Source organism: Rhagoletis zephyria, unplaced genomic scaffold (genome assembly GCF_001687245.7).
Source record: "Rhagoletis zephyria isolate East Lansing unplaced genomic scaffold, Rhagoletis_zephyria_1.1 Rzeph_scaffold_14454, whole genome shotgun sequence".
NCBI lineage: Eukaryota > Metazoa > Arthropoda > Insecta > Diptera > Tephritidae > Rhagoletis > Rhagoletis zephyria.
The window spans coordinates 2,763-14,317 of NW_016171523.1; the positions used below are offsets into that span (position 1 = coordinate 2,763).

Here is an 11,555-nt window from a genome sequence, read left to right on the forward strand (position 1 = left end):
GCCCCTGATAAGAAGAAGCTTAGAAGTAGAAGAGCACTTTGAAAAGCAGCCATTAACACTACCGCCGCCACCAGCACCACCACCAGCACCACCGCAACCAATAACACTTCCCGCTATCGGGTAATTGCCGCCATTAGGGGAGCCGCCAGCCCAAGCTGTAATAGTCTAGTAAGTAGAAAAAGTAGTAGTGCACCCGCTCCAATNTGGACGGCTGAGCCCCTGATAAGAAGAAGCTTAGAAGTAGAAGAGCACTTTGAAAAGCAGCCATTAACACTACCGCCGCCACCAGCACCACCACCAGCACCACCGCAACCAATAACACTTCCCGCTATCGGGTAATTGCCGCCATTAGGGGAGCCGCCAGCCCAAGCTGTAATAGTCTAGTAAGTAGAAAAAGTAGTAGTGCACCCGCTCCAATGTTGCTAAAATGTGCCCAAAGAACTGATGAGACTCGATCAACAGCAGCAACGGCGGCGGCAATTCGGTGCAATTTCAAATCTCACTTCTAGCTCCTGCAATTGTGTGGACTCAGTGCCTCCGATTAATTGGGAGAGAGTGTTGCACTGCTGGCTCAGAGGACGATGATGATGATGCTGGTGGTGGTAGTGAGAGCAACTCAGGGTCGAGTAGGAAGCATAACAAGCCTTGCTCTTTCCCTCTTTCTTTTGCCTCACTGGCTACCAAAAAGTTATTTTCTCTCTCTCGAGATCTCTCTCTCACTTTCATTTCCTTTCCCTGCACGAGCACATCACTGCACGACTGCACTTTCTCTGACTCATTTGAATTGGAGCTGGCATATGGAGGCAGCAAAAGAGCAGAGAGGGAGAATTATGCCGAGCAAATGAGAATTTGAATGCTAATTAGAGTGGAGCCACTCTTTCACCATCACCATGGCCATGGCCATTGCCAACATCGTCAACACACACACTTTGCCTTTCCTTTGCCTGTAATGGTAGTAATAATAATAATCAGGCGCAACTTTACGAACTGTGGTGGACGGACGGACGAGCTGCTCCCAGCTGAAATGCTGTCCCCGCTCTCGCTGACACAACAATCCAGGGTGCGCCCGGATTTGACACAACAGAGCAATCCTCTCCTGACACGACAACAACAACGGCGGCGGCAGCAACGGCGGCAGCAGCAGCTGAATCCAGGCAATCTGCTTCTGTTGAGAGATTCAGAGAGGCTTCAGTGCTTGAAAGTGAAAGTGCAAAGGAAAGGTGGTAGAGCATCACAGCGCAGCGCAGCGCAGTGCTTTACATCACAGCAAAATACCGTCTCCTAACCCAATNGGCTTCAGTGCTTGAAAGTGAAAGTGCAAAGGAAAGGTGGTAGAGCATCATCACAGCACAGCAGCGCAGTGCTTTACATCACAGCAAAATACCGTCTCCTAACCCAATGAGAGTGAAAGAGAGAGAGAGAGAGAGAATGGTAAATTAATTGGAAAACCGGGAGGACTGAAGAATTGGAATAGCTGCTGCTGCTGCAGTGTGCTGCCCGGGTACTACCACTGCTGCTGGAATTAGTAGTGGCATTAATAATTTGGTACTACTGCTGCTGCTCCTTTCCACCAGTATTTGAGTAGAATCCTTGGGTTCCTCTTCTTCTTCAGCTTCTTTTTCAGTGTCCTTCTCTTCTCTTCCTCTTTTTTTGACGGTGGTGGTGGTGGAAGAGGTTTTAGTGTGTTTGAATAATTTAAAGGCTGCTAGAGTTGGGCGATAGTACCGACTGGTCAACCGTTTGCTTGCTGGAGAGAAAGGTTCTTTTTTTCAGGGCAGCGCAGAAGGCTTTTAGGTAGTGTGTGTGCATAAGCAGCAGCAGCTGACCTGAAAAGTGTCCTCGGGGACAGTTAAAACACAAAAATAAAGCAAAAAATTATTCCGCAAAAAACAGTGCGTTTGTTTAGTTTAGAGTTCAGCTAAAAATATCGCTTTTTTCAAAATTGTACTCTGGTGGAAGCTGTTTTGTTTGCAAAAGTTCGATGACTGTGTATGTCTCCATGACAACACGGCCGAAATGTTTGCGGCAGCAGCTTTTTTGCATTCATGTCGATGGGACAGTAGTCAGCAACATTACAAATTAATCAAGGTGCAAACAATTTTATGATTTAGAGCCAAGTCTGTGAAATTTCTGCTGAAAAGTGCGACAAAAGTAAACCGAATTCCTGAAGGAGAAATGAAAATGAAAACAAATCGCCCCAGCCACAGTGGGTGGCGCTGGTGATCGTCCTCGTCGTCGTCGTTGTTGGTTGTCGTCATTTGGTGCCGGCGTCGTCGTTGTCAAACAATTTCATTAGCAGCAACTCTCTGTGTCCTCGTTCCCGAATCGCCAAATTCAAGCTGAGTAAGAGCAGAAAAACGTCCGTTTTTCCTTTCTCCTCGATGAAGATAAATGAACTCGCCGTTGCTGCCTGCTAATGACAGAAGTATACAGCAGCAGCAGCAGCAGCAGCTTGAGCCGGTGTTCTCTTGCCTCTTCTTGCTTCTTCTTCTTCTTCTCGTCCAATGTTCTCCCTCATCTCAATCAATTCGGGTCCCAGCATTCCTCCTTTTTTCCGCTGTTAATATAAATATTGAAGAAAAACAAAAGGCTTAGAGGGGAGAAGAAAACAATCCGGGAGAGAACAACAAAAACCGGGCAACCTCTGCTGCTGCTCGAAAATCAACGGGAGGAAAAAACAAAAACAAAAAGTTGAACTCAAACAAAAGCGAAACAGAGAACTGGAAGCCTGAAAACGGCAAGCAAAACAGAGGAGCGCCCGAGCAAACACAATTCGGAAGCAGACATTGAGAAAGAGTGAGCATTCTTTATCCTTTTCCCATCTTCTTGATCATCACCACCACCACCACTATCATCATCTGATCTGCTGTGAATGCCTCCATTGTTTTGTTTTTGCGATCATCATCATATTGTTAATAATTGAAGCGCCAACCAGGGATATATAGCGCCTCTTCCAAGGTATGATGCGATACTCCATCCTCTTTTTTCTTTTTATCACCTTTTTGCCCCCTCGAAGATTACTACCGAGAAGTGGTGGGTAGGTAGAGTTCTCCTCGACCAGGCACCAGCAAATTGATTGCCGCCTGCTGTGTGCCGCAATTTCGATTTCAGAGTACAGAGAGAGAGTACAGTGCTCAGCAAACAAGTGCCGCGGTCTTGTGTGTGTGAATTCTGTCATCGATCTCACAGTGAGAACGCTTGAGACCTTCTAATAGGAAAAAGAAAACGAAAAAGAACAAGAAGTAGCCAGGTCGAGGCCATCGTTCAACCCGGCGCTGGCACTTGCACTGTTTTTTCCGTCTTCTCTTTAGCCTAGCCTAGTCAATCGCGGCCGCCTGAATCCTGGATCCTCCGAAAAAGGGGGGGGGGAAAGACCTTTCTTTTTTCCTATATTTCCCTTCTTCTTCTTCTTTACACTTGATTTATTTTTGCCTTTTGACGGTAATTGGAGGAGAAGAAGAAGACGGCAGCTGTCTTTCTCTCTTTCGCTCTCGATGAAGCAATCGATTGAAGCAAGCGATACACTCTTTCTTTCTTTCCTTCTTTCCTTCCTCCTCTCTGACAGACATTGTCGAAACGAGGGTTAACTTCTCCTTCTTCTTCTCCTTCCACCACTTTCTAATTGCATTACACACGGGCAAATTCAATTTTCCTCACACACACACACAGAACGACCGAGCAACGAAGCTAATTATCGGCTGGATTCGCTCTCAATTTCTTTTTTCTTATTTCTCTTTTTCCTCTTTCTCTCCTCCTTTAGCATCCCCACTTGGGCAATTGATTCAAGAAGTGCTCTGAGCCCCGACCACACACTGGCTGTCTTTTAATTGCAAAAGTTCTTAGAAGAGAATAAGAAGAGGAAGAAGATGCTTCGTCCCAAATCTGCCGGCGGCGGTGGCGGTCGCTCCTTTCTCGATGACCTCCTCGGCACTGATCCCCTCGACTCCTCCTCGTCGCAGCCCACGACTTCACAGAGCAGAACACGAAAGTCGGTGCGCTTCTTCGACGACCCTGATGACCAGGACGAACTGCAGCAACAGCCTTCCTCTTCCTCCTCTTCAACATCCCGAAGCAATCGACCACACAGCTCAACACTAGACTCACTGCTCAGTGGAGGTCGAGGTCGAAGTGGTGGTGGTGGTGGCGGCGGCCAGGCAAGTGAGCCTAGACCACGCTCCTCAGACCTCGGTTCATCCAATCGATCGAAGCAGGCCGACTGGCTGGGACTGTCGGAGAGCGATGAACATCCTCCGAGAAGGTCGNCGACCACACAGCTCAACACTAGACTCACTGCTCAGTGGAGGTCGAGGTCGAAGTGGTGGTGGTGGTGGCGGCGGCCAGGCAAGTGAGCCTAGACCCCGCTCCTCAGACCTCGGTTCATCCAATCGATCGAAGCAGGCCGACTGGCTGGGACTGTCGGAGAGCGATGACCATCCACCTCCTCAGAGAAGATCAACCACAAGTGAGCAACAGTCTTCTTCTTCTACTTCTACTTCTTCTGCTGCTCGGGCCCTAGGGAATCTGCCATCTTCTTCTGCCTCCTCCTCCTCCGCTTCGGTTTCAGGCGGAAAAGGCGCTGCCACCGGGGAGCCTGACGACTGGATCACCGCCGGGCTGAGGGCTCGTTCAGCAGCTGCCAAACAGCAGCCCACAGCTTCAACAGCAGCAGTTGAAACAAGGGAATCGTCATCATCATCATCATCATCATCCAGTCGACTGCCTTCATTTCTGCAGCCGACAACTGCAACACCGCCCACCTCCATTGACCCGCCACCGCCTTCCCAGCCACCGCCCTCCGCCTCCACTTCCACCCGTCCTTGGAATCCACGCTCCAATGTAGTGGTGGTGGATACATTGGCTGGAAACGTTTCAAGTGCACCGGCTGCAGCGCCGAATAAACCGCCAGCAGCAGCAGCAGCAGCAACGGAACAGTTTGCTGTACCGTCAGCACAATCACTGCAGCAGCAGCAGCAGCCATCTAGTGCACCGGTTTTAAACGAAATACCAAGCGCGCAAACGACTTCAGCATCAACTTTGGAGGCGGGAGATTTATTGAAAACTGCTCCCGGAAGTGATCAGGAGAGGGGAACAGGTGCTGGGGCAGTGTTCACTACTTTGGCTGATGTTCCTGCTGAGACCAGNCAGCAGCCCACAGCTTCAACAGCAGCAGTTGAAACAAGGGAATCGTCATCATCATCATCATCATCATNGGTGGTGGATACATTGGCTGGAAACGTTTCAAGTGCACCGGCTGCAGCGCCGAATAAACCGCCAGCAGCAGCAGCAGCAGCAACGGAACAGTTTGCTGTACCGTCAGCACAATCACTGCAGCAGCAGCAGCAGCCATCTAGTGCACCGGTTTTAAACGAAATACCAAGCGCGCAAACGACTTCAGCATCAACTTTGGAGGCGGGAGATTTATTGAAAACTGCTCCCGGAAGTGATCAGGAGAGGGGAACAGGTGCTGGGGCAGTGTTCACTACTTTGGCTGATGTTCCTGCTGAGACCAGCAACAGCAGCAACTCGGCCGTCTTTCTGCAGACTAAAGTAAGTTCTCCTGTTTTGCCTGGCTTTCAGTCAGGCTATTCTATTTTGGCTCCTAGTTTAGTCTGAGTAGCTAATTAAATTAGCACTTTTTGCTGTCGAGAAACTCAATTAGGGTCTAATGCGATTTGTCTGGTTTTTCTTACTTTGGCAGCTGCTGTAACAATGTTTCAGCTTTTAGCTAATTTAAACTACTGTTCTTGATTTTCAGAAAGAAAAAACATGTTTCAAAACTAACAACTTTCTTTTTCTTTTTCCTTGCAGCTTCGCCTACTGACACTGGNGCAACAGCAGCAACTCGGCCGTCTTTCTGCAGACTAAAGTAAGTTCTCCTGTTTTGCCTGGCTTTCAGTCAGGCTATTCTATTTTGGCTCCTAGTTTAGTCTGAGTAGCTAATTAAATTAGCACTTTTTGCTGTCGAGAAACTCAATTAGGGTCTAATGCGATTTGTCTGGTTTTTCTTACTTTGGCAGCTGCTGTAACAATGTTTCAGCTTTTAGCTAATTTAAACTACTGTTCTTGATTTTCAGAAAGAAAAAACATGTTTCAAAACTAACAACTTTCTTTTTCTTTTTCCTTGCAGCTTCGCCTACTGACACTGGAGAAGAGCTTTCTCGAGCAGACGGTGGCGCAGATGAAAGCGAACCAGCGTGAGGAGCTGCAGTCGATGGTGTCGCTGTACGAGTGAGTTTGCCAACAATTTTTTTTACCTAATTAGTCCTCAATTAACCTCAACCAAATCTCTTTCACACACTAGCCAGCAGATGCGCATGACCTCGGAGATGTACAAGCGACATGAGGAGATGTAAGGAGTGCAGAGAGAAGAGAGATTTCAATTTTTTTCGAATCTTCTTTACAATTTTCACTCTACNTCTTTCACACACTAGCCAGCAGATGCGCATGACCTCGGAGATGTACAAGCGACATGAGGAGATGTAAGAAGTGCAGAGAGAAGAGAGATTTCAATTTTTTTCGAATCTTCTTTACAATTTTCACTCTACCATTCATTCAGGATCCAAGAGGAGCGCGACCGGCGCATCCTCGAACTCCGCTCCGCACTGGAGCACTCGCAGGCGGAGACGGAGGAGCTCCGCTTCCGCCACCAGCAGCGCCTGGCCACGCTGGAGGCGGACTGGGCGGCGGACGTGGGCCGCCTGAGGGCCGCCCACTCCTCGGCGATGGCCGCCGCCGCCGAGGCCCACCAGGAGGCGCTGACGCGGCTGGAGGGGCGGCTGCGGGCGGAGGGGGAGGGGGAGCGGGCGACGGCCACCGCCGCCGAGCTGCTCCGCTCGCACAGTCGCTCCGTGTCGGAGCTGCTGGCGAAGTGGGAGGCGTCGGCGCACGCCATCGAGGCGCTGCAGCAGTCCGTGGTCGCCCGCCAGGAGGACCTCCTGCTGCGGCAGCAGGCGCTGGAGGGAACGCCCCCAGCTGCTTCTTCAACTGACCAACAGTCATCCACCGCCTTAGCCGTCGACCTGGAGCGTCAGTGGAAGGACTTTGTGGCGCAGATGCAGGCCGCGCAGAAGAGCACCCTGGAGACGATACGGGCCACCTCGGAAACCGGTGGTCACCTCGACCAGCAGCAAAAGGCCCACGAGGCGGACCGGGCGAAGCTCGACGCCGAACGGTCGGAGCTTGAGGCGCTGAGAAGCCGCTTCTCTGAGGAGGTCCGCGAGTGGCGGGCGCGAGAGGGCGCCCAGGCGACCAAGTGGCGTGACGAGCGGGAGGCGCTGCGGGCCGATGTGCGGAGCTTTGAGGAGCGCCGCGCCCTCCTCGAGACGCTCTACGCCGAGCGGAAGCGGGCGCTGGAGGAGGACCAGGCGAAGGTCCGCCAGCAGGAGGCGGAGCTGGAGGCGAAAAGAGCCGAGCTGGAAGGCGGACAGGCGACCTTGGCCGCTGACCGGCTCCGCCTGGAGGCGGACCGGGCGCAGCTGACGGCCAGCGGAGAGCTCTTTGCTCGGGAGCGCGAGGCGCTCTCCGCCCTGGCCAGCTCCCTGGCCCGCCGCTCCGAGGAGCTGGAGGCGCTGAGCGAGGTGGCGCTGAAGGAGAAGCTGGACGGCGTGGCCGCCGCCGAGGAGGTGGACAGTCGCCAGGCGGAAGTGGAGGGGCAGTGGGCGGCGGTGGAGGAGGCGGCGAGGGCGGTCAGGGGGGAGGAGCAGCGGCTGAGGGCGGAGCGGGCCGCCCTCCACCAGCAGTGGGCGGCGGTGGGCGAGCTGCGGGCGAGCATCGTCTGCAACCTCTGCGGCAGTGCCATTCAACAGCAGCAGCAGCAGCAGAATCAGCAGAATCAGATTTTGAAGTTCGAAAATGAGGATTCCAGTCAGCAGCAGCAGCAGCTGCTGCAAATGTCCAATTACGCCATTGCGATGGCGAGCTTCTCTGCCCAAGGATTGGGTGGAAATAGAAATGGAAGTGCTCATCACCCTCCTCCTCCTCCGCTCTTTACCAGTCTGCTCAACAACAATCACAACAACAACAACAGCCCAACTTGGACTGCCACTAGAGCCAATCACCATCCTCCTTATCAGCAGTTATCATCACCTCTGGAAGTTACTGCCTCTGCCTCTNATAGAAATGGAAGTGCTCATCACCCTCCTCCTCCTCCGCTCTTTACCAGTCTGCTCAACAACAATCACAACAACAACAACAGCCCAACTTGGACTGCCACTAGAGCCAATCACCATCCTCCTTATCAGCAGTTATCATCACCTCTGGAAGCTACTGCCTCTGCCGCCGACCACGACCAGCGACTGCTCTTCTGGCAGATGAGCGGCCAGCAGGACGCGGCCTCGCTCGCCGAGGAGACCCGCTTTCTCCGCCTCATTCGAATGAAGAAGTAGTAGTAGTGGTGGTAGAAAACCTGTGTTGAAGAGATTTTGCTGTTTTTTATTGACGTGTTCACGCCTAGAGAATACACACACACAGCAGCAGCAACAGCAAATTCGAAAAAGAAGGATGTTGTTGGTGTTGTGTTTCCTTTTGGGTATCATCCACCTCTTTACTTCTTGTAGGCTCGGGAGGCACGTCGACCGCGGGCTCGCTCGAACTTGCGGCCCTTGGCGCGCACGTACGGCTTGGTGCTGCTGTGCGGCACGCCGGGCGCCAGGCCGAAGTGGCGCACTGCCTCGCGGGCGTTTCGCGGCCCCTGCAGGAGGACGGTGTTCTTGCCGGTGGGGGCGCGGGTGGCCAGCTGGTCGAGGGTGATGATCTCACCGCCGGCCTTGAGGATGCGCGCCCGGGCGCCCTTGGTCACGTTGAGGGCGGCCACGGAGAGCTTCGGCACGTCGAAGAGGCGGGCGTCGTCGGTGACGGTGCCCACGATGACGGCGATCTTCTCCTGGCGAGCGTCGCTGCTCATGTGCGAGGCCTGGCGGGGGTGGATTGAGGTAGCAGAAAAGAAGTGTGTTAGCAGGTCTGAGAAATAGAAACTCATCAACAGCAGCATACCAGTCGTCGCAGGGACAGCGGCGGGCGGTTGATCTTGCTCATGAAGAGTCGCTTGAGGATGATCTTGTTGAACTTGGAGTTGGTTCGACGAGCCAAGAAGCGGTACAGCTGCAGGTAGGGAAAAAGGTAGAAGACGGTTCTTAGATTAGAGGACATGTAAACAACAAAAAGTGGCGAAAGTGACCGTACCTTGACGAGCAGGAGCAGGTAGGGATCCTGGCTCTTCGGCGCCGTACGACGGACCTTCCGGTCGTTCTTGTGGTTGATGTCAATACCCTGGGAAGGAAGGAAAGGTGGAGACACAGCATTGTTGTTAGTGCTTTGTGCAAGTCAGACCAACACACACGGGCACACCAATCGGGGGCGCCCACCTCGGGCACATCACGCCAACCAATGGTGGCCAAAAGCTTAACAACATACCATTTCCGAGGTTAGAAGTTCCGGAGGTGTACCAGAGAGGATTCAAAAAGGTGTTTTGCTGCTGGTCGCTGGCGGCGGTCGTCCACACGAGGCAAAACTTGCAACAGAAAAGGAAGTGCAGCTGCTGCCAGCCAGCGCAGAGCGTGCTTTCCAGCCGCTGGCGCACCGCTGGGGTCGAAACGGTCGTCGCCAGAGAGGGAGAGAGGGCTGGGTGGCAGTAGCCGCGGCTGGTGGTGGTGGTGGCCCGCTGCTGCCGCCGCTGTTTGGTAAACATTGCAGACTTTTGGTGTCGCTGCTGCGTTTCTACTTCTTTTTTTCACCAGCGATCAAGAGCGGAGACGCCGTTTTCTGGTGTGCCTTTCTGGCCTCTCTCTTTGAAACACACTCCAGTACAAGTCCTCTGGTGAGTACTCGCTCTATATACCATCCTTTAGTGTGTTCCAGCAACGGCTGCTGCCGTTGCCGCCGATCCAGGATCCACCGCCAGGATCCCCCTTTTTTCAACTTTCTCGCACCCTAAAAAGCGAACGCATGCGAGTTTCTTCCATCGACCGACTGCCGACTGTACGACTGCCGTCTGTGCCAGTGGGCACTGTATTGCCTATCATCATCGTCCCAGCCTATCATTCGCGTACTGTGTCCTCCGGCAAGTAGAGTGACACTCTGAGCAGCACTCTGACTCGCTTGTTTTCTCTCTTGCACTCTTCAAAACTCCCTCTGAAGTCTGTGTCTGTCTGTCGTTTCAACCAGTTTGGCGTTCTCTGATTTGTTTGTGTATTTGTGTGTTTGTTTGTTTGTTTCACTAGTCAGCCAGTCAGTCTACCACCACTAGTCAACCACCAGAAGTACCAAGGAGTGGTAAGTGGTTAGCTGATCTTTCCTGAACATCTATCTATCCTATCTTCAAGACCGAAAGTTCTATTTCTTTTGCAGCTTTAGCTAAGCCGCTTTGCTGCCGTTGTCGCTAGCTCGAATCCTCCCCCTCAATTACCGTTCCTTTCTCTCACTTTCTCTTTCTGATCTATCAGATAACTGGAGTGTACTACTCCGCTGAGTGTACTCTCTCTCTCTATCTTTGCTGCACTATGAGCTTCTCTAGTCGCTCCAGTGTGTGTGTGTGTGTGTTATCTATGCGTCACTCAAACCACCGCGCCTTGTTGTGTTGAGAAGAGGTAGATGAGATCTTACTTTCACTCTCGAGTAGCCGAGTGGCCTATCCGTAGGCTCTCACTTTCTATCACCGTCGATCATCACACTAATTTTTTTAATTGCTGTGGCCATTAAGGCATTTCTTTTCTATCAACTCTCGCCCTCTCTCTCTCTCTCATCACTGATTTGCAGCAGCACCAGCAGAGAGTTTGCTCAGCTTTTTTTTATTGTCATGCAGTTGCTCAACTTGCTCTTTAATCTCTCCTCTGCTAATAAATCGCGGCCCTTCTGTTTTAGCAGCTACTTTTGATTTCCTTTCCTCCTATGTCCGTGTCTGTGTGTCTATGTGTGTTTGCTTTCCAACTTTCTGATTTGCTTTATTGCCATCTCGATTCTCATCTCACCGTATTTGTTTTCTCTTTTCTCCAACAGAGCGTTTTGATTTTGGTCAAGGAATTCAGCATCATCAGCATCACTTCTCTCTCAGACAATATCCGAACGCATGAAATCGCCTCCATCTTCAACTTTATCATCATCATCACTACCACTACTTTTTTTTCTACGAACACCAACGCCGTAAACGCCGAGTTGAGGTGTGGTGGTGGCAGAGAAGAGAAGCTAGCCTAGCCTAGCCTAGCTGAACGGACGACCACCACCACCACGATGAAGTGCCACCAGATTCTCACCGGCGCCGTCAACTCGGGCGACAACACCTACTCGTCGGGCAGCGTCGAAGGTATCCACTTCACCGCCTACTGCTCGGGCTGCAACATCGTCATCCTCAGCGCCCGCTTTGAGCGCGTGCAGATCGTGCCCGGCGTCCTCCACGGCGGCAACGTCCAGGCGAACTGCATCGACGCGGGCACCGACGTGGGCAAGATCGCCGTCTGCTATGGTAAGCTCTAATAAATGTGACTGAATGAATGAAACACTCAAGAACTAATCATTTTTTCTGTTTAATTTTGACAGGCGGACCAATCAAGTGCCATCAGACA

At 52.0% G+C, this 11,555-nt stretch overlaps 1 protein-coding gene across 1 annotated transcript; it reads right to left on the reverse strand.

Annotated features, from left to right (window-relative positions):
• Positions 1 to 8,542: 8,542 nt before the first annotated feature.
• Positions 8,543 to 11,475, reverse strand: LOC108378578 (60S ribosomal protein L18-like; the record flags this gene model as incomplete). The annotated part of the gene is made up of 4 exons (XM_017634876.1): positions 8,543 to 8,911; positions 8,992 to 9,099; positions 9,181 to 9,267; positions 11,278 to 11,475. Coding segments are annotated over 4 exons (762 nt in total), but the record flags the coding sequence as incomplete, so codon positions are not given.
• Positions 11,476 to 11,555: the final 80 nt, after the last annotated feature.